Source organism: Biomphalaria glabrata, chromosome 11 (genome assembly GCF_947242115.1).
Source record: "Biomphalaria glabrata chromosome 11, xgBioGlab47.1, whole genome shotgun sequence".
Lineage (NCBI taxonomy): Eukaryota > Metazoa > Mollusca > Gastropoda > Planorbidae > Biomphalaria > Biomphalaria glabrata.
The window spans coordinates 3,393,931-3,420,258 of NC_074721.1; the positions used below are offsets into that span (position 1 = coordinate 3,393,931).

The 26,328-nt window shown below is 38.1% G+C and overlaps 1 protein-coding gene across 2 annotated transcripts; it reads left to right on the top strand.

Annotated features, from left to right (window-relative positions):
• Positions 1-1,403: 1,403 nt before the first annotated feature.
• Positions 1,404-25,922, top strand: LOC106063027 (green-sensitive opsin-like). Of its 2 annotated transcripts, XM_056004436.1 has the most exons (6): positions 1,404-1,468; positions 1,764-1,881; positions 3,699-4,173; positions 18,433-18,685; positions 21,385-21,560; positions 23,947-25,922. In XM_056004436.1, the coding sequence occupies exons 3-6, from the start codon at positions 3,701-3,703 to the stop codon at positions 24,356-24,358; spliced, it is 1,314 nt and encodes a 437-aa protein (XP_055860411.1). In that variant the 5' UTR covers positions 1,404-1,468; positions 1,764-1,881; positions 3,699-3,700; the 3' UTR covers positions 24,359-25,922. The 2 variants fall into 2 exon arrangements, with proteins under 2 accessions (XP_055860411.1, XP_055860410.1); XM_056004435.1 differs by lacking the exons at positions 1,404-1,468; positions 1,764-1,881 and adding an exon at positions 1,889-2,094.
• The last annotated feature ends 406 nt before the right edge of the window (positions 25,923-26,328 follow it).

Below are 26,328 nucleotides of genomic sequence, written 5' to 3' on the forward strand. Positions count from 1 at the left end.
TTCTGTTGGTCTTTCGCCTGTGTTATTTTATTTCATTATTTGAGTGTTACTTCAGTTTGACCTAGCTGCATGCTACACAGCACAGAAGCGCGGTGTAACAAACTACACTTATTAACTTAATATAAGCTTTGTTTGTTATTTTTATAAAGTATTTTCGGTATTTTGCTTGTTTACTAAAACGGTCATCCATTCTGAGATAAAATAATACAGAAAAAGAAGAAAAACTATACGAAGACCTGTGGGAGCAATGTCATGGACCCTAAAGTGAGCCTCATTCACCAACCGTAAACAAACATTTAGCCACGTGGTTCTCTATCTCTTCTATATAATTTACGATCTCATGTTTAATTCATGATGGTTGTCACGTGACCGTTTGTTTCGTTGTTTTCTCAATAAGATCACGTGACTAAATGTTTTTTGTTTACGATTGGTGAATGAGGTCCGGTTTCAGAGAGATGAAATGAAAGAAACTCTGTTTGTCACTATATCCGGAAAAAAAAGATACTCCTGAATGACGTCATCATTATGTGTAATGATCGTAAATAAATCATCACGTGAACAGGATACTTCCTTTGTGTCGTGGGTAGTTCAAAGTTCAGAGTTAAATTTCAAGGTGGAAGGTTACACATTGCAGAGTTCACTTTCTAAATATGAAGAGTTTGTTTTTTTTTTAAAGCCGGTAAGGTTACACGTCACACTCGTAAACTGATGACGTCAAATACGAGTAACCTATACTTACCATGGCGTATTGATTCTAAGGTCTTTATAGCCTTTCCGAATTATATTGTATGTTCGAATTCAATATAAACTTATATATCGTGAACTTAGTATGGTATAAATAAATCTTAAAATAGGGTAATGTGATAGCCTTTGATTTCTCCTCTGCCAAATACACACATCGTGCTATTGTGTAGCATATTGACACTACATGCAAAGCATGAGACACCTATGATATGAACTATACTTGTTCATATGACAAAGTAATAAGTAAAGTACCCCTCCCCTCTCAGACATATATGGGCATGATCATAGCCATGATGTAAAGGTCACATGTTTCTGTGGCCCACGTTTATAAGGGTCACATGTGGCCAGCACAAAGACCAACTACCTTTACTTATCTCCAACTAAGGTCAGGTGGACTCAGAGGCGCATTAAGTATACCAAAATTCAAAATCACAGTATTTATCAAGATTTAAACCACAGACCCCTTACCGCTCTCGATTCTGAGGCCAAGTGATCTACCAATCATCAGACACCCCCTCCCCCTCAAGTAACAAAAAAAAAAGTTCTAAATGAAACTGACGTCATAGAATCAAAATATTGAACTCCATTGGAGTAAGTGAATCAATAAATGGCATGCGTTTCATTGGCTGGTTCCGTCACTTCCTTTTTTTTTTTTTAAATTAAGGTCCAATCTAATGGAAGTGTGTACTTTCTGCATGTATAAGGCACAGTCACATGGATATAGGTAGGACTTAATTATCTTCTTTTTCATAGTAACGTCTGAAATTTATAAGATAAGATACATTCAGTTTCACTACAGTTGTCCACCTTAGCATTATTACTAGAAGCTATAACAATGACAACATAGATGCAAACATGAATAACATTCACACACATCACACACATATACACGGACACACGCAATATGATGAGATACTTGTCATAACCAGGTAAGTCGGACAAATTCTCAAGCACTAGATCTGTCTATATCACCAGACCATGTTATACCCAATCTTTTACCGTGTATCAATTACTTTCAGGAAGTCAGTAAGGCTGAAAATTACTGGTGTGTGACCAGGTGTATGCCAAGCAACTGCCCGTCTTTGTTATACTCTACATATGCCTGATGACGGCAGTGACAGGCCAGCCAATAGGAAGGTAATCGACGTTTTAATTGTGTTGTATAATAATCTATGTATAAAGGCATAATTTGCAGACATGTTATGTTTATGTATAGACTTAGTGTCACTTAGGGATTGTTTGTATCTACCACTTATAAATAAACGTATCTAGACTTGCAAGGATTGAAATAAACAATTTTATCGAGGGATATATGACTTATAAAATGTTAAGCTCCTCAAAGATACACAGGTAACATGCCATGTTGATATTATACAAACTCTCTCTCTCTCTCTCTCTCTGTATATATATATATATATAATATATATATATATATATATATATATATATATATATATGGATTATTAATAACGCATGAGTAATCGTACTATATTGATTGTTACTCTGTACTCTTTCTTGTATATGTATAATTGATCGATTTGTAGTAAAATTATATCAAGTTGCGTAGGCTAATTGATAATCAACAAACACCGAGACAGAGGGCTTAAAATGAGTTTAAAATCCTTAGTAGCAGCTAATGTATTTACACTTTGGTTGCCCAGATAAAAATATTCTACTACATATTCACTATATAAATCCAAGAAAGACTACTGAATTGGCACATCAGAAAAAAAAATATTTACAATTTTAAATGGCCTAAAATGTGCTTTCTACAATATATTTCAAGGAACTAATGATTCGTAAAGAGGTAGTGTGTCAACAAATAGTCTGTAACAGTAAATTAAGAGCCCTAGTCTTCAACTGAACCATCTCAATCAATACATTACCTCTAGGTTCAACGAGTTAACTCCCAAGTTATGAATGGGTGAATCACAGTTCAGGACTTGTAACAATGATTGTATTGTTTTCTACTTTGTGTCTGTCTTACCGTGTGTCACAAACATGAGGGACAGCAGGCACAGGACATGTATAAATAGTTATAACATTTACGTCAACCAAATAGCTGCTTAGTTCAAGACACACGCCTGTTTTGACGCCGCCGTTTTGACGCAGTGGGCGTTTTTGGCGTCAGGACGTTTTGGCGCAGCTGAGGATTGGCGACAGGACGTTTTGGTGCAGTTGACGTTTTGGCTCTAATGATGGATTGGTGGCAAAACGTTTTGGCGCAGTGGATGTTTTTGGAGACATGACGTTTTGGCGCAGTGGACGCTTTGGCGCGGGACGTTTTTTTTTTTTTTTGACGATCTAAAGGCCTAGGATTGGAACATTATAAAGTCTAGTAGATCTATACAATCGCTCATCCAGAATTCTTTCTCAGGCGAGAAGTGTGGGAGGGACGGGTGGAATGGGACGGGCTAATTTTTTTTTCCCATTTTTTTAAATCTAAAATTCGTTAGTTATTTAGAGAAAAAAATCGCTCAAAAATGTTTATTAAAGCAGGTATTGTCCTTTTACCAAGCTCCTATTAACTCACTTTGTTTGTCTGTCTGTCTGGGGAAAAGCTTGTACACGTTATTTCTTTTATTTCTTCGACACCTGATTCGGATCAAGCTGCATGCAGGTCGTTACCTTCACCCCCCCCCACACACCTTTTTTAAAATAATTTCATTTAAAAACCGATTACGATAGTATTCACCCTATCCCCTTTCTTTATTCTCTCCCCCCATTTTCCCATCTGATCTAGATAGGTGATAGTATTATAATGTCTTGAGAAAGCTAAAATAGCGCTTAAAAAAACAATTGGTAAAAATATTTTTAATTGCAGATTTATTGTTGTACGGTCTAGCTCTAAAAAAAAATTAATTCCATGACTGATCCAAAATAATTGATACAACTACACTTCGTATAACCTATGCTTTTCCTAAAAGTATTTTGTATGTTTTTCTTGTTAACAGTTATGTATGAAGCAAAGACTTTGAGCTATCTGATCGGTAGTCAAGCACCATTGCCTTCCACCACATCAGTAGGAAGTGAGGTCCACGATGTGACCGGTTCACCCTCGCCCAATTTCTCAATGACATCCTCTGATGTAGCCGACGCCCTCAACGATGTCTACTTCTGGGTCATACTGGCCTTCGGGTTCCCAGGAAACCTCTTGGCCTTCGGAACCATCCTGACGATGAAGCCGAGGCTGCGGTTCACTGTCTACGTCGCCGCCTTGGCCCTTGTTGACAACGTGTGCTTGGCCATCAAAGTGGTCTATTTCAACCTGAATAGTTACCAGGTCGACATCGGGGACGTCGGGTGTCAACTCATGCAGTACTTCGGGACTTTTACTGGCCAGTGGGCTAACTGGCTACTAGTCATGATGACCACTGAGAGATTGGTGGACTTCACTATGCCTTTACTTAGCAGACGGATAAATAAAAGGTGAAGTTGACTAAAGTAAAAATAAGTATTTGGGATTTTGTTTACTGTGTGGGCATTGCAAGGTGAATTTTACAACACTGTAAGAGTAAGCTTTACCTTAACATATGACCTTAACATATCTTCTCTCTCTCTTGGACAGTTGGGGCACCATACTTGATCTGTCGATCTTTATTGTTATTCTGTATTCTATTCTGTCTATTGCCTAGACCAGAATCATTTTCAATGTTCATCATCATCATCATCATCATCAAACTCCATTTGAGTGAGGGCTTGAGAGGCTCAAATCCTCTCTTGCATAAGCCCTGGACAGAAACCCTGCTGTCTTGCGTAGTGCGTATTTTCACCATACAGGTCGAGGATTTTTGGTTTCCCACACCTGTCGAGACGGAGATCAGCAAGTCTGGGGCAGTCAAACAGAATATGAGGCACGGTTTCCTCTTCTTTCTCGCAGAGGGGACACCGTGAGTCGAAACATTTAGCCATAGCCGTGAGAAATATGAGCCAACAGGACAGTGACCTGTTCTGCAATGTGCTATAGTCTGCGCTCCCAGACTCCATGGGCTTTTTGGCACTTGTCCCAGCACTCAAACCAATTTTCCATTTCTGTTTTTGTTTTATTATAACCAGGGCATGATGAAAACTTACGGCCTGTTCAGTTGGTGGAATTTGCCCTCCCTTCTGGACCAAGGAGTCTGCAATAGTGTTACCAGTCAATGCTAGACCCGTCCATTGTTTAATGTTGTCTTCACTTTGCTTTCTCTTTCTGCCTTTTCTTCTGTTGCCTGGTATTGTTCTTTTGAGAAAGGTCTTTATAGACCTAAGGACCTCGTGATATCGCATATAGCTTAAGTTTGGGATTTTGTAAAAATTCAGAGAAACCAAACAAATTGAAAACATTTATTGCTCCTGTAGTTTGGAGCTTTACAAACATTATTTGAACTAGGTTAGCACAGTAAACTGAACTACAAGATCGTCCCAGTCGGGGCTTTATGATCTCTATGTCATTACGTGCTTACTTGATGCGCGATTCATTGTGTCGAAGGACATGTCCGGCAAGCGTTTTTGGAACTTGTAGTTGTCAAACGAATGAATATGCGGTATATTTTTTGGCTCTCAGATTCTCTCTCATATTTTAACACGATGAACTTTATATATGTTTTATTATGTGTCTTAATTAACGATTAGATTTTAAAAAGTTGAATTCTAGTTCCGTTTCCGTTCGCTCATTTCCTATATGGAAAAGTATGAAGAGGAAAAAAAATGAAAAATTGAGAAATCTTGGGGAAAAAAAAAAAGGACCACACGAGTATTATTGGGCTTGACTTGTAATACTACCAGGGGTACGCTTATCACTGGATATAAGGCGCTGCCCTAGCTTCCAATTTATTATTACGCGCGTGTTCGTAATTATCTTCTGGTTTAGATCTATAACATTTGTTAGTGCAGCAACTGAAGTCTTATTCAAAAATTCATTGTTATAGTTAGCGTCATTTAGGGGTTGGTTAGAATGAACTAGACAGTTGTTAATGTGGCGACAATCAAAGGCATATATTATATGGGAAATGAGACATACGGATAATGCATTGTTGAAGAAACTCTGACAGAGAATTAGAATTGAATATTGTCTTTATTTGAATTTAACTCTTATTTAGCTCTTATCTTATTTTTTACGAAAGTTACTTCAAAAAAGTCGATAATTAGGTCCAACGCATTTCAAGTGTCAGTCTAGTCATGCATGTTAATCAATGACTTAAAGTCTGCTATGTATTTTGTTTTCCCGGCTGATTCAGGCTACCCATTCCCATCTCTAATGGCACTAGGGAAGAAAGATCACTTGTACGACTTTGTCCTAGCGTATGGAATAAGAAATGCGCCTCTACCTTTGTGTCTTTCTGAGTATTTCAATAGGTTTTGTTTTTCTATTTGTAAATTATGGTTTAGTGAGCTAGCCAGGAAAACCAGTGACTTTGCAGAATTTAAGTCATTGGTTAATATGCATGACTAAATGCATGACGCGTAGGACGTAATAATCTTCTTTTTTGAAGTAACGTCTGTATTATATAAGATAAGAAGATAGATGTATTATAGCTACTTTACCTTTTATTCCTCTGTCCTGAAGTGTCTCTAAGTTTAGTGATTTTAGAAATGGTGTTATCCTTATCAAATTGGCATATTCCTTTGTTATAAATCTTACTGTTCTATTTTCTATTTGTTCTAGTTTCTTTATATTTTCTTGACAAGAGAGATCCCAAACAGAGGATGCATATTCTAATATCGGCTTAACTTAAGTCAAATAGCATTTTAATTTTATGTTCTTGTTTGATTTTAAAATTTCTTTTAATAAACGCTAATGTTTTTCTTGATTTTTTAAATAATGTCATTAATATGGAGATTCCATAATAACCTTTCATTGATTATTACACCTAGATATTTCGAGTTTTTAGTCTGTGTGACTTTAGATACCGTTTACAAAGTATCTAAAGCAGCGGTTCTCAACCTTTTAAGCTCGGCGACCCCTTTTTACAATCCCCCACTCTGCCGCGACCCCCCTCTCTCCACACACACAGCAATAGAAGAGTAGGCAATAGCAATCCATATTTTCGATGGTCTTAGGCGACCCCTGGCAATTGGTCAATCGACCCACAAGGGGGTCGCGAACCACAGGTTGAGAACCCCTGATCTAAAGGCAGTCCCAAATCGTTCTACCCCACTCCCACCCCTCATGTTTAGAAAAGAGATAGGGTCCAAACATATCGACCGTGTTATTCTGTGACATGTAGACGCGCCGTAGATGAGTTTCATAAATTTACTAAGAGTTATCTGCGCTTTGTTTACAATTTGAATTCAATGAACCGAAAAATTATACGTTTTTATGTGATACAGTGAAACATCGTGAATGTGTATAATGTTGAATGCGGGGCTCGTGTGTCCACTTAGCACACGACAGACATGAATAGTATACAAAGACCTACACTCTATCTTCAGCAGACAAATATGACGTTTATTTAATAATAATAATAATAATAATAATAATCTTTATTATCCGTACGGAAATTTGTCTTACAATTTGTGCATTACACCAAACAAAAAACATTATAACTATAAGAAACCAAAGTGTACATTCACACCAGACTCACTCATAATTTACATGTGACAAAGTTTATACCAGATTGTTCTTATTTAATGATTTGATTGCAGGGGAACAAAAGAGTGTTTGTGTCTGTTTGTCTTTGCTATCGGTGTCTTGTATCTCTTTTGTGATGGTAAAATCACAAAATCCTGACACAAAGGGTGATTCTTTATTTCGAGGATCTTGTTAGCTTTTTTAGAGATGTTTGTCTCAAACAACTGCCCCAAATGGGGTTTGTTTTTTGCCAATGATTTTGCCAGCAGCATTTAGGATTCTATAAAGTTTATTTTTATTTTTAATGCTCAGATTGGTCGTTACATCAAGATATCCAATAAGTAACATAATTACATCCACATAACAGTGGTATGGTATAAAAAAGTCCTTTAAAAAACTACTTCACTAATAAAACACGTATCCAACTCTAACTACAGAAAACAACTATTAGAAATACGTGTACTGTCTCAAATTCCAGAAACGACTCTACTCAACTCAAAGTTAGTACTCGACTCTAAGTTACTACTGTCCGCACCGGACCAAAAGATACCCCTTAACTTCGACTGGCCCAAAGATACCACTGAACTGATTTCAGTTTGGTCATTCTTACTTCCTATCAGGAGTTTCACTTGTCTTTTTTACTCTCATGACCCGAGGTGAACATATAGCAGACAATGTCGACCGAGACTGTGCAGTAAGAGAAAAAGAAGAAAAAACGATGTGGATAAATATGAGGGCGATATAATGGAATCTAAGGGAAATCAACGTTAGGAAATTTGTTTAAAAAGTTTGAAGGTTTTGAAACAAAAAGATTATTAAATATACAATGTCAAGGTCGCTACAATGAAAACAACTTAGACTCAACTCTTAGGATATTAACGAAGAACAAAAGGGCAACATTTCTCGCTGACACCTAAACTTGGCCAATTAAAACTACTGGTGTTGTTGTTGTTCTTCTTCTAGCTAGCTTTATTGCTGCTCAGCTGTGAGCTCTTTTGCAGACTGTGCCAAGGATAAATAGTGTGCAGTTTTCTTCAGTTGTTCAGCACTGCCGTACAGGGTGTTGGATATATTGGGCTGTAGATGTAGTAGGGTCTGCCTAAGGTGGATAAGGAAGGAGCATTCAAAAAGGATATGGTATACGGTTTCATAAGAGTAGGTCCGGTGTCTACATAGGGGGAGTTGTGTGGAAGTTATTTTATTGAGATGGTAATTTAACAGAGGTGTGTGTCCTGTCCTTAGTTGGAAGATTGTAGTGTGCTCTTTGCGGGGGAGGAAGTTAATACTGTCCAGTTTTTTAAGCATGTTCATTTCTTTGTACATGGCTCTTCCTGTGTTTCCTGTTGCCCATTGGTTGAGCCACTCCTCTTTGTGATTGTTGATTAACACTGACCTTAGGGTGAGGTAGTTAACAGGTCTATCTGGTTGTTCCATAGATGATCCTGCCTTTGAAAGCTTATCTGCCCTTTCATTTCCCATGACGCCAATGTGTCCAGGTATCCGCTGTTATGTGATGTTGATGTTTAATTTTGTCATCATCTGATCTATTATCACTATTAGTGTTGTCAACTCTCTTGGGTTTTTTGAGGTGCTGCTGTTAAGTTCTTGAAGAGTAAATCAACAATATCTGATGGTGATTGTATCCCTTCATATAATTTGTTTTCGACTGTCTGCAAAGCTATGGTAATAGCCTCAATTTTGGCTTGGAAGTTTGAGCAGTAGTCGCCACAGGGTGCACTTATTACAAAGTGTTTATTTTTGGGGAAGACTATTAAGGCACCAAGATCAGCATTGATGGTGGCTTTGTGAGTCTATCAGTCGATGGATGGCTGTTTTTGGAAAGCTTTCAATTGTTTCAAGCGTACCTACTTTAAGCTTCAGTGGATTTGATTCTTTTGTTAGAGTATTATTTATTAAAAGTGTTTTAATGGTTGGTTGGTTGAAGTTAAGTCCAGGAGTCATGTTTCAGAATCTGGTAATTTTTCTGTTATTGGGTAGATGGTGTTTTAGGGCTAGTTCGTCAGTAAGTTGGATCAGAGTTCTTTGCTTTTTTTGCTTGTTTTTCCTATTTCTCTGTGTTAGTAATTTATTTGGATGGTCGTCTTCCAACCTTCTGTATCTCTCAATAGCTTCTAATGCTGCTCTGTTGCGCCTTAACTTAAGAGGTTCAATATTGAAGTCTATTTCACAGGCTGCTGTGGGAGTAGTTCTCATACCTCCACTAATTAACCGCAAGGCTTGGTTTTGGATTGTGTCTAATGATGATTGGTGGGTTTTGTTGGCAGCTACTTGTATGTAGAGACAGTTATCCATTACAGATCTGACGTATCCAGTGTATAACTGTCTTAAGGTTTTCTTTTCAGCTCCCCAGGATGTTCCTGCTAGGTGTTTTATCATGTTTAATCTTTGTGATGCTTTTTCTTTTAAATCTGCCATAAAGTGATTTAGAGACATTCTTTGGTGTAAATTTTACACCAAGATATGTTGGATTTTTTTCTTTATTTATTGGCTGTGAGTCTATTTTTAGGATGTAGTTTCTTTTTGCTGTTTTGTTGCTGTGGCTAAAGATTGAATAAACTGACTTTTCTTTGTGTTATTTCCATTTTCCATAATTTTGAAAACGTGGAGATAGTTTTGAGGGCTCTGTTTAATTTAGATCTAGTCAGCACTGGATATCTCTGTGTAGTCCAAATTAAGAGGTCATCTGGGTAAAGTGCTTTATTGACCGAAATGAGGTCCGGGAGGACATTCATGAAGATTAGATATAGTGGGACGCTATGGGTTGAACCTTGTGGTAGGCCTTCTTCCAAACTTTTTCTTTTACTAGAGGTGGCACCTTCGAATCGGGTTTGGATGATTCTGTTTTTTTAGGAAAGCCTACGTGGAAAAAAAATGTTGCATTCCTGTGAAGAAAGTGGGTGGGAGCCCTGTCAATCTAGCGAACAACTAAAATAGATATTGCTATTTTCGTAATGGAAAAAGATCCATTACGGCCAAACGTCTATTTGTTGACAACAAGGAAGTGTTCCACTTGACTAGTCACGTTTTGAAGTGTTACTTGGTCTATATCAGCGGTTCTCAACCTTTTAAGCTTGGCGACCCCTTTTTACTATCCCCCACTCTGCCGCGACCCCCCCCCCCCACCCCCCACACACACAGCAATAGAAGAATACACAAAATACAATTCATATTTTCGATGGTCTTAGGCGATCCCTGACAAATCGTCAATCGACCCCTCAAGGGGTCGCGACCCACAGGTTGAGAACCCCTGGTCTATATAGTTAATGAATCGGTAGGGTACTTGTACTTCTAAAAAAAAAATGACATGTTGTCATGCATGACCAATCAATTACGGCTGAAAGATAAAACCTGAACAGGTAGGTTTTGGCATCTAGTATAAATAGATGACTTCAATATCACTTAGCCCTATTTTCTGCGGTGGTGAGGGTAAAGCGCTTGGCTTCCGAAGCGGAAGTTCCGTGTTCAAATCCTGGTGAAGACTAGGATTTTTTTATTTCGGGATCTTTAGGGCACCTCTGAGTCCACCCAGCTCTAATGGGTACCTGACATTAATTGGGGTAAAGCAAAGGCGGTTGGTCGTTGTGCTGGCTACATGACACCCTTGTTAACCGTAGGCCACAGAATCAGATGAACTTTACATCATCTGCCATATAGACCACAAGATTTTTTATTTCGGGATCTTTAGGGCGCCTCTGAGGTCCACCCAGATCTGATGGGTGCCTGACATTAGTGGGGGGGGGGGGGAAGGCGGTTTGGTCATTGTGCTGGTCATATGACACCCTCGTTAACCGTAGGCCACAGAAACAGATGACCTTTACAGCAGTTGCCCTATGGATCTCAAGTTCTGAATGGGGAACTTTACTTACTTTACCTGCCTTCATTTCAGTGTTGCTTGTGAGCATAGCAGACACACATCGACGAACAAGAGAAATATTACAATCTCAGCTGGTGGTAAAGAAGACTGAGCATCACACGTGTAACAAGATAAATTAAAAACTACAACTCACGAGACAATAACGATAAACGATTCAATCGAATCATTAAAAGACCTTAGATCTTCCCTCTGAACTAGAAAAGTATTTTAATAACGATAATATTGAAGAACAATTAGGATAAGTTAAATGAAATGCATATTTTTATTTTTATTTTGCACCATGTATTTGGCAAATATGGCAAGACTTTATATAGGCCTTGACCTCTTGCGTAGTTCTAGGCCAAAAAAACTCATTCAAGATTCTATTTAATGTTCTCTTTACTCCCATATGTCCGGCAAACGGGGTGTCATGTGCAAGCTTTAAAATTGTTGCTCTATACTTCTTTGGAACAAGCAATTGTTGTGTCTTGCCTGCTTTCAGATGAATTTCTCTCACGTAGACACCATCTTCGCCTATCTTGATTAACCCTCGTCTTGGTGGAGCTTCACTATCTATGAGTTTTATTAGATTTGGATCATGTAGTGGGTCTTGACTTTCTGCGGAGATTTCATTCGGGTTGTTCACTCGATTATGTATTCATGTGTTATTAATCTTATTTGAAACTGGTAGAACTGAGCCTAGGCTCTTGAAATTCTAGCCCGCAAAAGCGAACAGAAGCTCCTCTCACCGGCCTGATTGAACAGTGTGTTCTGTCTTCAAGAGGGTCTTCTGGAGTGTTTAGATCAACACTTCGTTCCCAGTGACTAGGTCGCTCCGGACTCGTCTACTAGAGACGCGGCCGAAGGCCGAGTGCACAAGTAACCACTGCCAAATTCTTTATCTAACCGAGCGGGTCTTGCCATTTTGGAAACGGCCTCTTGAAGAACGGCGCCTGGATTGTTGAAAAGGTCGTGAGAGCTCTTTTACAACTCCTTATTATTCTTATAAACATCAAGAAAGATCTTAGTATTTGCTACTCTCAAAATGACATTTTACGATAGTTAGCAGGTAATCGTGGGGTCCATTCGCTGCAGTAACCCTGTCTCTAATCTCTTGGTTTGTGATGCGTTCTTCGAATGTGATACCTAGGATCCTTCTGTAGCATCTCAATTCCATTGCTAGGATCCTCCTCTCTAGCTCTGCAGTCACAAGCATATAAGAATGTGGCCATGACCAGGGAGCGCATCAGTCTGATTTTGGTGCCGAGGGATAAGCCTTTGTTTTTCCATAGTATTTTAAGTTTTGAAAGGGCTGCTGTGGACTGTGCAATTCAAGCCAGTAGTTCAGGTTTACTTCCCTCATATGAGACAATAGCCCCGAGGTATTTGAAACTACTGACACCATTCAGCTTTTCACCTCCAATACTGATGCCCATTTTAAAGCCCTGTTGGGGCATCTCTCATTGTCCTTTCAAGGAAGGTATTGATAAAAGGCTGGTGAAAGTATGCAGCTTTGTCTTAACCCAACTGTTGTTTTAAACTAGTCCCCAATATTATTATATATATATACCTAATACTGGGGACATTTGCTTACCTTTCATAAAATAATTTTATAGACTTTACTGTGTAATACTAAACACATACTCTCGTAATAAGAGAATCACATAAATCTATGTCTATAACTCGATATCTTATCTTATCTTATCTTATATAATACAGGGAAGAAGATGATTACGTCCTACGCGTGTTCCTATGTCAATCTAGGAACATGTATGTTAACCAATGACTTAAATTCTACCAAATAATTGGTTTTCCTAGCTGGCTCAGGCAACCTATTCTATGCTCTAATAACACTAAGGAAAAAGGAGCGCTTGTACAAATTTGTCCTAGCATATGGAACGAAGAATGTGTCTTTATCTTTGTGTCTTTCTGAGCATTTTATTAGGGTTTGTTTTTGTATTTCAAGATCATTAATTATAATTATGTCAAATCGTTTCAAAATCAAGTCATATAAAATATTTTATTCAAACTAATCAAGATTGTAATTGTACACTGTTTGTACAAATTGATATTATCTCAAAGCCTATAGCCTCTACGTTTAACTAGATGTAGGCAAGAAATATAAAACATTAAATAGGCCTATCTGAAGTTCTGAATTCATGTTTGCACGGTTAAGTTCAGTTTTCAATGCATTATAAAAACATTGATTATTATATGGGCAGGTAACAATAGATGTACATCATATGGCAATCAAATTGTGGGCTGGTTAGTATAGTAATTCCAGGGCCGATGTTGACACCCAGTCCGCCCCTGCACATCAACACCATTATTTCGAAATTGTTTATTTACTACCTACTTTTATGGCAACAAGTTTACTTTTTTAGGACCTTCACTTGGTCAGTTGACCTGTCTTTACGACCTCCAATAGGTCAGTTGACCTGTCTTTACGACCTCCAATAGGTCAGTTGACCTGTCTTTACGACCTCCAATAGGTCAGTTGACCTGGCTTTACGACCTCCAATAGGTCAGTTGACCTGTCTTTAAGACCTCCAATTGGTCAGTTGACCTGTCTTTACGATCTCCAATAGGTCAGTTGTCCTGTCTTTAGGACTACAATAGGTCAGTTGATCTGTCTTTTAAGACCTTCAGTAGGTCAGCCGACCTGTCTTTAGTACCTCCTTGATCTTTCTTTAGGACCTCCAATAAGTAGAGTCAAACACCTTATTGTTATGTAAAACTTTGAGTCTGCTAGTCCAAACAGGATTCCAATATTCAGAAACAATAATCAAATTGAAATTATAAACCATTTTATTTTCAGTTTTGGCAACTTGTTTAAAACAATAGACAAGTTTAGATTCACTTAGTTGTCACAGCTAGCTTCTAACAAGTCTCTTACAGTATTTTTAGCTTTAAGGAATAATGGAAATTCCAAATATATATGCTTCTCGTTATCAGCATTTTCAAGATGAAATAATTTACATTTATGGACATTTGCTCGTTTTTTAACTGTAGGGGTCATCCCAAAGATGAGTCTATAGGTTGTTGCTCTAGCTTTTGGTGTGATATGTTTGCTGTGTAGGTTTCTGAATGTGTCACCCCAAGAGCTCTCCCCCACTTAATTCTAATCACTAGGTTTTCTTGTAACAGCTTTTTAATTATCTTCTATTAAATGTGGATTACATTACCACATCGATTAAATATTACTCACGGTTCCTTGTTTTTACACCATAACACGGAAAAAATAAATAAATTTTTAAGCAATAAATTGTCAATAATTATGTGGTTTCTGTAATTAGCCTATTTTTGTTGTCGGCGACATCGTTGCACTCAATAATTAATCAAAAATAAATTTCAAGATTGCATTTATTCTTAACCCAGAGATGTCTACATTCTTTCCTTCAACGAACAAATAATGTCTGTACTTATCATGGGCGTAAAAAATCCCCCCCTCCCGATTGGAGAATTGAAATTTAGGGACTGATTTTTTGCTTTGATTTAGTTTATTTTAGGTAATACTAAACCATCACTTGCCCCAGCGCAGCCAAGGGGGTTTTGAGTTTAAAAAAAAATACCGGAGGGGGGGGGTGGCTGCAGTTAAATCCTCCTTTTCCATAAACCAAAAATTTAAAAAATAATGCAAACGATAATCCCCTAACGTTAAGGAAGCCCTGAATACTTTCCTGCAACGTCACAACCTTTGGACAGTTTAGACCAATAGCTCATTGCCACGTCAATGGATCTGTGAAGGGGCAACAAGCTGTTGGTCTAATCTGCCCACAGGTTGTGACGTTGCAGCTCAGAGTTAGGACCTTCTATAACTAATGGTGTAGCTACAATGCACCTTGCCAACTCCTGTCTCCAATCCGTATTGCCAACTCTTATCTTCAATCTATCTTGCCAACTCCTGTCTCCAGTCCGTCTTGCCAACTCATGTCTCCAATCTATTTTACCAACTCCTGTCTTCAATCTATTTTGCCAACTCATGTCTCCAATCCGTCTTACCAACTCATGTCTCCAATCTATTTTACCAACTCCTGTCTTCAATCTATTTTGTCAACACCTGTCTACAGTCCGTCTTGCCAACTCCTGTCTCCAGTCCGTCTTGCCAACTCCTGTCTCCAATCCGTCTTACCAACTCATGTCTCTAATTTATTTTACCAACTCATGTCTTCAATTTATTTTGCCAACTCCTGTCTTCAATCTATTTTGCCAACTCCTGTCTTCAATCTATTTTACCAACTCCTGTCTTCAATCTATTTTGCCAACTCCTGTCTTCAATCTATTTTGCCAACTCCTGTCTCCAGTTCGTCTTACCAACTCATGTCTCCAATCTATTTTACCAACTCCTGTCTTCAATCTATTTTACCAACTCATGTCTCCAATCTATTTTACCAACTCCTGTCTTCAATCTATTTTGTCAACACCTGTCTCCAGTTCGTCTTACCAACTCCTGTCTCCAATTTATTTTGCCAATTCATGTCTCCAATCTATTTTGCCAACTCCTGTCTCCAGTCCGTGTTGCCAACTCCTGTCTCCAATTTATTTTGCCAACTCCTGTCTCCAGTCCGTCTTACCAACTCATGTCTCAAATTTATTTTGCCAACTCCTGTCTCCAGTCCGTCTTGCCAACTCCTGTCTCCAATTTATTTTGCCAACTCATGTCTCCAGTCCATCTTGCCAACTCCTGTCTCCAATCCGTCTTACCAACTCATGTCTCTAATTTATTTTACCAACTCCTGTCTTCAATATATTTTGCCAACTCCTGTCTTCAATCTATTTTGCCAACTCCTGTCTTCAATCTATTTTACTAACTCCTGTCTTCAATCTATTTTACCAACTCCTGTCTTCAATCTATTTTACCAACTCCTGTCTTCAATCTATTTTGCCAACTCCTGTCTCCAGTTCGTCTTACCAACTCATGTCTGCAATCTATTTTGCCAACTCCTGTCTCAAATTTATTTTGTCAACTCCTGTCTTCAGTCCGTCTTGCCAACTCCTATCTCCAATTTATTTTGCCAACTCATGTCTCCAATCTATTTTGCCAACTCCTGTCTCCAATCTATTTTGCCAACTCCTATCTTCAATCTATTTTGCCAACTCATGTCTCCAATCTATTTTGCCAACTCATGTCTCCAATCTATTTTGCTAACTCCTATCTTCAATCTATTTTGCCAACTACTGTCTCCAGTTCGTCTTACCAGCTCATGTCTCCAATTTATTTTGCCAACTCCTGTCTCCAGTCCGTCTTGCCAACTCCTGTCTCCAGTCCGTCTTACCAACTCATGTCTCCAATTTATTTTGCCAACTCCTGTCTCCAGTCCGTCTTGCCAACTCATGTCTCCAATTTATTTTGCCAACTCCTGTCTCCAGTCCGTCTTGCCAACTCCTGTCTCCAGTCCGTCTTACCAACTCATGTCTCCAATTTATTTTGCCAACTCCTGTCTCCAGTCCGTCTTAACAACTCATGTCTCTAATTTATTTTACCAACTCCTGTCTTCAATATATTTTGCCAACTCCTGTCTTCAATCTATTTTGCCAACTCCTGTCTTCAATCTATTTTACTAACTCCTGTCTTCAATCTATTTTACCAACTCCTGTCTTCAATCTATTTTACCAACTCCTGTCTTCAATCTATTTTGCCAACTCCTGTCTCCAGTTCGTCTTACCAACTCATGTCTGCAATCTATTTTGCCAACTCCTGTCTCAAATTTATTTTGTCAACTCCTGTCTTCAGTCCGTCTTGCCAACTCCTATCTCCAATTTATTTTGCCAACTCATGTCTCCAATCTATTTTGCCAACTCCTGTCTCCAATCTATTTTGCCAACTCCTATCTTCAATCTATTTTGCCAACTCATGTCTCCAATCTATTTTGCCAACTCATGTCTCCAATCTATTTTGCTAACTCCTATCTTCAATCTATTTTGCCAACTACTGTCTCCAGTTCGTCTTACCAGCTCATGTCTCCAATCTATTTTGCCAACTCCTGTCTCAAATTTATTTTGCCAACTCCTGTCTCTAGTCCGTCTTGCCAACTCCTGTCTTCAATTTATTTTGCCAACTCATGTCTCCAATCTATTTTGCCAACTCCTGTCTCAAATTTATTTTGCCAACTCCTGTCTCCAGTCCGTCTTGCCAACTCCTGTCTCCAATTTATTTTGCCAATTCATGTCTCCAATCTATTTTGCCAACTCCTGTCTCCAGTCCGTGTTGCCAACTCCTGTCTCCAATTTATTTTGCCAACTCCTGTCTCCAGTCCGTCTTGCCAACTCCTGTCTCCAGTCCGTCTTACCAACTCATGTCTCCAATTTATTTTGCCAACTCCTGTCTCCAGTCCGTTCTGCCAACTCATGTCTCCAATTTATTTTGCCAACTCCTGTCTCCAGTCCGTCTTGCCAACTCCTGTCTCCAGTCCGTCTTACCAACTTATGTCTCCAATTTATTTTGCCAACTCCTGTCTCCAGTCCGTCTTGCCAACTCATGTCTCCAATTTATTTTGCCAACTCCTGTCTCCAGTCCGTCTTGCCAACTCCTGTCTCCAGTCCGTCTTACCAACTCATGTCTCCAATTTATTTTGCCAACTCCTGTCTCCAGTCCGTCTTGCCAACTCATGTCTCCAATTTATTTTGCCAACTCCTGTCTCCAGTCCGTCTTGCCAACTCCTGTCTCCAGTCCGTCTTACCAACTCATGTCTCCAATTTATTTTGCCAACTCCTGTCTCCAGTCCGTCTTACCATCTCATGTCTCCAATTTATTTTGCCAACTCCTGTCTCCAGTCCGTCTTACCAACTCATGTCTCCAATCTATTTTGCCAACTCATGTCTCCAATTTATTTTGCCAACTCCTGTCTCCAGTCCGTCTTGCTATCTAATCGCTCAAACACTTCTTGCTTGAATACGACTATCAAACTCCTTGATTCAATCCGTCTTACTAACCCCTCTCTCCAAACCGTAAACCCAACCCATCCCTCCATTCCGTCAAACAAACTTTTATTAATGGTTGAATCTCATGTAGTTCAACTACTTCATGGAGTAATTCTTCTTATATGAAGAACAGAGGTCTGTGCCATTTAGATATTGTATTTCTGGGCTCTTCATTAGCATTTCTCGGAGTGTAGCAGGGGCTGTGATCAGTTATAATTTAAGAGTTTTAGTAGATATATACGTTTAATATTACATTAGGAAGTTAATATTTTTATGCAAGTCCTTAATTAAAAGATATTAAAATATATTAACTAATATATGTATATGTATTCTTTTCTAGGCATTACCTGATAATCAACGCCATTATTATCGCCCTTCTCTTAGGAGTCAATGGAACCAGTTTTAAAATATATTACTTCGACAGAGAAACTCGAAAATGTTCTGATAGTTACACAAGGGAGAGTACAATGTATGACTTTGTTTACATAAATGCTATCGTTGAAATGGTCGTCTATTCTCTGCTTCCGGTTCTTTGCCTTTCCATAATGAGCTGCCTCATAATCAGACGACTTTACACTTCTGTAAACAATATAGTAAGTATGGCAGTAGGTCAGTATAACTTTAAAAAAAAAAAAAAGTTTGTTTATATGGATTTTTATATGGTGAAACATGTTTGATATTTTCAGATTTTGAAGTGGGAAAATACGTCTAAGAATATCTCTGTGTATGGGTTACCTTTACCTAACCCCTAGTGTGTTGGACTGATGGGGTACCATACAAGATTTGTCGACCGTCTTTCTCCATTCCTCTTTGTCTTTTGCCTTAGAACCTCTTTCAATGGCAGGCCCGTCCATTTTTTTTTATGTTTTCTTCCTATCGCTTTCTCTGTCTGCCTCTTCTTCTTTTTCCTGGTACTGTTCCCTAAAGGAAGGTCTTTGCGAGACATAGATTGTTAGCTTGTGTTCTTTTGTTTTGTTTGTTTGCGATAGTGTCTGTGTAAGATGGGATTAAAGGAGATTGAATTTGAATAAGTCTATAAGTATCACGGATGGCTGCCTGGTCGAGAGGTATTAGCTATGAACTTTGGCTCCATGGTCCAGGGTTCGAACTCTGCCGGCTGCGGGAGTTTTGGACTAGAATGTGATCATCTTTAAACTTGAAAGAACATTTAAAAATGCAAAACATACATCCAAATGATCAGGGCCGGTCCTAGCAATTGCGGGGCCCTATGCGAAACTGATTGCGCGGGGGCCTAGTCTGGGTGAGAATAAGGATAGTAAGTGAAAATTAAGATTTTGTATTAGAAAATAAATTCGGCTTTGCATTTTATTCATTCTTTTCTAAGTACAAAATTGCGATCAAGTTAACTTCACGAATCTTGCTACCTATGGCATATTTTTATGCCAGTGACTATTAAAGTAAATACGGTATTGGTTATGGGGAAAATTTGTCCGATCATTACATTTTATTACATGAAAGCTGACATTGCCTTTTTTTTAACGCACGTAGGAATGACGTTTTCCATAATGAATGACACACACAAATGATAATTTTGTTTATTTTTCAGGAGATTTTAATTAGTGCAGCAAATTTTTCGTATATAATTTGCAATTAATAATTACACATAGAATTAGCGCGGGGAAAATGAAAGCGTAGGTTGCAGTGGCCTAAGACCGGCCTTGCAAATGATTCCAGAGCTTCTTCAGCCACAGGGCCGAATCTATTTCTCCTGTGCTTGTTACGGGCCGATGCAACATTGTTGTTTCCTATTTCCCTTTTAATTTAAGGAAAAGTAAAGGCGGTTGGTCGTTGTGCTGACCACAAGACACTCTCGTTAACCGTTGATCACATACGCAGTTGACCTTTATATCATCTGCCCTATATCGCAAGGTCCGAAAAGGGAACTTTTTTAGATCTATTTTAAACATACCGATAGCTTGTTCTGTGGGCAGGTATGGAGAGTCGGATTCGGTCCGCGTGCCGAAACTGGCTTTACTGGTTGAACTCATTTCTAGACAGATTAATGGACATCTCGTGGCACTTAAGACTTACATACATATATTCGGACTGTTATTACGACAATGAATCAACCGTGTCTATTTCCTATAACACCCCAATTATATGTAACTCACATCTCCTGTACCACTGTAACATATGCCATCGTGGCATTTATGTTCTTACTAATGCATCTGTTGCAGATTGGCCCTATACTATTATTTATTATTTATTAATTGTCAGAGACATACATTCTGTCATGTTGACGTAATCCTTCGCCTAGCTGGATTTGTTTATTTTTCATATTATAGATTCATATAATAATATTATATACTAGATTCGTATAATTGATTCATATACTAGATTCATATAATTGATTCATATACTAGATTCATATAATTGATTCATATCCTAGATTCATATAATAGATTCATATACTGGATTCATATAATTGATTCATATACTAGATTCATATAATTGATTCATATACTAGATTTATATAACTGATTCATATACTAGATTCATATAATTGATTCATATACTAGATTCATATAATTGATTTATATACTAGATTCATATAATAAATTCATTTACTAGATTCTTACACTAGTTTCCTATACTAGATTCATATAATACATTCATATGACAGATTCATTTACCAGATTCATATTTCGAATCTATATACTAGAGTTATATACTACATCCCATGCCACGAGAGGCAAAGAATAAATCAATTATTATTATCACTATAAGGCGGCTGCCTGGTCATACAGTATTCGCTCTTAACTGTGGTTCAGAGGTCTAGATGGTACCGATGTCAATCGACGTCCTGCGCCCCCCCCCCCCTCGCCGTCGTGCTGATGGAGGTTTGGGTTAGGGTGAACTTATCTTCAAATCTGAATAAACATCCTAAACATGTAACCCATTTTTTTGATTTACACATTTCTGACTTAAACATAAAAGGATCTACTACATTGAATTAGTACTAATTGAATTACTTTTGGATTGATTCGTGTATTGTCATCCTCTTGATCCGAGAAAGGAAAGTAGGATAAAAAAAAGGACACATTTCAATTATCAGCTTCTGGAATATGTGCTGTCTCATTCTGTTGTGACCGTTTATAAGGCCAAAAAACAACAACAATGTACGCTAGTCCTTTTTTTTTTTACTGCGTGATAGCTAGTCATGATAGACTATACCTGGAACTATTTGCCTCTCTACCGTAATGTATGTCATCTTGCTGGAACAGCAATGTTTCAATCACTAATACACCATTTGCTTTTTTATACAACACAGGAAAGACGGTTCAGTATTCAAATGCCGGCTCTAATCAAGCGAAAAAGATACAATCAAAATATTACAGTCACGACAATTGTGGCGTGTGTCATATTCAGCCTCCTAGTCACCCCCCGGCCTCTTTACTACTTTGTGGAAATGAAATGGGATGAGGTCAAACAGAAGTCTTATTCAAGGTTTGCAGTTCCATTCTCAGAAATAAATTTGTAATATCTTTAGTAATGTCTGGTATAAATCATTCTTTGTCATAAGTATATAATCTACTATATATGTGTTTTTAGCATTGGTTAAAAAATATTATGAAGCCTCAATGAATGCTGGTTGTGATATAAGCTCTATGATAAATGAATATCGGTGTATAAAAATTCGTATTTAAAACTCACTATATAAGCAAAATGATTTTCGCGCAGTCTCTAAAGTAGGCTACCTTCAGTCCTATAAAGCAGTGTTTCTGATACCAAATTGGATTAATAAAGACAAAATGATAATTTAGAGTAGCAAACACAATAATAATTTATAGGCCTATATATATATATATATAATCTATATATTTGTATTATATATTTATATACATCGTATATCAGTGTTGCGTCTGATAGTTATTGCTTTTTTTAAATATTTGGCCGGAGCCGCATCTGCCCGGATAGTAGAATATGACGAATAATTTGGCGAGTAAAAGTTTGATAGCATTTATTAACAGATAGGCCAATCACAAACACATATATAAGTGTGTGTATGTGTGTGTGTATGTAGAGCCACCAACTGTTAAGGGGCGTGGGTGGGGAATGGTCTATGTAGCATAAGTAAATCTATATTTGACTTTGTAAATCTCTCAAAGGTAAAATGCAATCTGGGTGGCATAGTGGGTAGATGTATGTGTTCATGTATTTCAGACGATCAACTGGTCATCATGATTTTATTTGAAAGACCACGGGCCGCTTCTACTAGTAACCTGGTCACTTGTCAATCAATGTGATGGACTAAACAAATGAAAGGGGGTGGAAGTTATTCAACTCTTCCTCAGAAGATACACGCGCACAGTTAGACAGACGCCTGGTCGGAGCGACGTAGTTGAGGAATATAGCCCACTTCGCCAAGGGCTTCCGATTCTCTAAGGCCGGCCCTGGAACAGATAATGTCACGTGACATTGTCGAGATGTTGGGTTGTTGTGAAAGTTAAGAGTAAATGAAAGTGTAGGCCAAAACATCTTTTCCTGTCTTTTAAAAGAAATCTATCTGACTGAATGAAAGAAATCTTTCTCTCTAAATGTGTTCCACGTAGATGCGAGACTTAGTAAAACTCTTTGTTTTGGAGGATCCAATCCTCAATCTGTCTCGGTAGGCAGCAAGGCCGAAGATGGCAACCGTTCCGAGAGACTTTCATGTTCTGTAACTATATTACAACTTTTGTACGGGGCTTCATCACTGGGAAAATATCCTCATGTAAAAACGGCGTCAAGAATTGTCAACGCCTTCAGTACATTGAACTTAATTCCATTGGCACAGTATCCGGAGCATTGTTTCGATTCCAAATTATCCGATTTGTATTTAATTTTTAACGTTTCCACTCGAACGAGAAGTGTTGTCCGGGCCACTGCAGCCAAATCTATTAGGAAAAATACGTAAGTCTATTAGAAAATATGTAAATCTAATAGAAAAATACGAAGATCTATTAGGTAAAATAGGGAAATACGTCAATCTAGTAGGAAAATACGTCAATCTAGTAGGAAAATACGTCAAACTAATAGGAAAATACGTCAATCTAGTAGGAAAATACGTCAATCTAGTAGGAAAATACGTCAATCTAGTAGGAAAATACGTCAATCTAGTAGGAAAATACGTCAATCTAGTAGGAAAATACGTCAATCTAGTAGGAAAATACGTCAATCTAGTAGAAAAATACGTCAACCTATTAGGAAAATACGTCAACCTATTAGGAAAATACGTCAATCTAGTAGGAAAATACGTCAATCTAGTAGGAAAATACGTCAATCTAGTAGGAAAATACGTCAATCTAGTAGGAAAATACGTCAATCTAGTAGGAAAATACGTCAATCTAGTAGGAAAATACGTCAATCTATTAGAAAAATACGTCAATCTATTAGAAAAATACGTCAACCTATTAGGAAAATACGTCAATCTAGTAGGAAAATACGTCAATCTAGTAGGAAAATACGTCAATCTAGTAGGAAAATACGTCAATCTATTAGAAAAATACGTCAATCTATTAGAAAAATACGTCAACCTATTAGGAAAATACGTCAATCTAGTAGGAAAATACGTCAATCTAGTAGGAAAATACGTCAATCTAGTAGGAAAATACGTCAATCTAGTAGGAAAATACGTCAATCTAGTAGGAAAATACGTCAATCTAGAAGGAAAATACATAAATATATTGGGTAACGCCAATCAACCTTGTCGCGATCCTTTAAAAGGAAGATTACAGACAGAATACACTTCCGACATCTCCCACTTCCTCTATAAACCATACGTACCTATATTCCCACATTTTTTGTTTAGGCCATCTCTAAAAGTCATTGAATAAATTTTTATGTTTTCCAGGTTGTTGGAGCAAATCTTCTTCGCCATGTCTGACTCATGCCACGCTGTCAACTTCTACATCTACTTTCTGAGCAACAGGCTGTTCCGTAGAAGACTTTTAGAGCTGGCAAAGAAAGCTTTCATGTACATCAGCGACTTCCTACAGGTCAAGTGTCATGGCTTGACCAGACAAAACACACTGGGCAGTGTGATGGAAGTGTGGACGATTGAACAAGGAACATATACGAGAAGAAATTCACAACAACAAGAAACATATACGAGAAGAAATTCACAACAACAAGGAACATATACGAGAAGAAATTCACAACAACAAGGAACATATACGAGAAGAAATTCACAACAACAAGGAACATATACGAGAAGAAATTCACAACAACAAGGAACATATACGAGAAGAAATTCACAACTTTAAGTAAATAGAGTCCATGGCCAGTGTTGTTTTTTTTGTAGGCCCTTAACCTGTTTTGAGGATTTTAAGCAAAGTGATCTCAATTAATGCTATAGTAATGATACATGGACTCATTATTTATGGACTGTAGTATTCCATATTTTGGTCATACTTTGCTTATTTAAAAGCTGGTGGAGGCCCCCCTTTAAGGGATGAGGCCTGGGCTAATGCACAGTCGTATATCCGGCCCTTATTTGATCAAGTTCTATGTTTTCCGTGTAAGATAAGGGGATTTATGTGTATTAGCCATGTAAATCTTGTGTGATGGAGCATTGGTAGGAATTAACATCGTGAGTGAAGATATAAAGGTAGAAATTAAAGATTTTGAACAAAGTCTATAGGTAGTACGAGGCGCCTGGCTGTTCGGTAAGGCGCTTGTCTTCCGTTCCGGGGTCCCTGGTTCGAATCCAGGTGAAGACTGGGATTTTTAATTTCGGGATCTTCGGTTGCCTCTATGCCTCTGAGTCCACCCAACTCTCATTGGTACCTGACATTAGTTGGGGAAAAGTAAAGGCGGTTGTTCGTTGTGCTGGCAACATGGCATCCTCGTAAACCGCAGTCCACAGAAACAGATGACATTTACATCATCTGCCCTTTAGACCACAAGGCCTGAAAGGGGAACTTTACTTTACTTTACTGCACGAAGTGAATTATTGTAAAAGTAAATTAAAGTTTCTTTTTGAGACCATACGCTCTAAAAGGCTTATGGTGTCATGTGTTTATTTGGCCAACGGTTAACGAGCATGGCACTATGTGGCCAGCACAAAGATCGCCTGTTCTTCCCTAACTAAATTCATGTACACAATAGAGTTACAATAGTGTACACAATACAATAGACTGAGGGACAGCCTAAAAATACCGAGACACAAAATTCCCGTCCTCCTAAGAATTTCGACTTTCGGAAATGCTTTCTTGAAAGTAGTAGCTTTAAAGTAGTAGCTTTAAAGTAGTAGCTTGAAAGTAGTAGCTTTAAAATAGTAGCTTGAAAGTAGTAGCTTTAAAGTAGTAGCTTGAAAGTAGTAGCTTTAAAGTAGTAGCTTTAATGTAGTAACTTTAAAGTAGCAGCTTGAAAGTAGTAGCTTTAAAGTAGTAGCTTTAATATAGTAGCTTTAAAGTAGTAGCTTGAAAGTAGTAGCTTTAAAGTAGTAGCTTTAAAGTAGTAGCTCTAACAGCCTGTCAGATATTCGTCTATATGTTAAAAAAAATATTTAAGTCATCGTTCAAGCTTCATTTTCAAGAGGATTAAAGTTAAAATGTTCTTTTTTACCTTGTTTTTATATTAATTGCTAGCGATTCAGGGTTTTAGAACCCAAGTCTTGTTTTTTTAGCAATGTTTATTTAAAGACAACCAAAACTAATTTTTAGGCGAGATGCTTTTAAATCTGATAAGAAAGCGGTAAACTTCCAGCGTCTAGACATCTCAATAAGTGATTGGCTTAACCAAAATACCTTCCAGTAGTCAAAAAATGTATGTTTATTCCACCGATCACAACGACCTCTTATAACCAGGGCAGATTTCTTGGTTAGGCACACAAAAAAATAACGATTCTATCCCTCTATTAAAGTTTCCGTTTCTCTGGTTTCAATGGGTTAACGAGCAGGATGTCACGTTGCCAGCACAACAACCAACCGCCTTTGCTTTCCTCCAACCAAAGCCAGGTGCCATTTAGGGTTGGGGGGACTCAGGGGTGCCCTAAAAGATCCAGTCTTCGCCGAAATTCGAACCCAGGACAACAGGTTCGGAAGACAAGCGTTTAGCCACTCAGCCACCGCGCCTCCAAAAAGTAAGGTTTCCCTTTTGCACCTTGCAATCTACGGGGCTAGATGATGTTTAGGTCAACGGTTAACGAGCAATATGTCATGTGGCCAGCACAACGACCAACCGACTTAACTTTCCCTTACTTAAGTCAGGTACCCATTGGGGATGAGTGGAT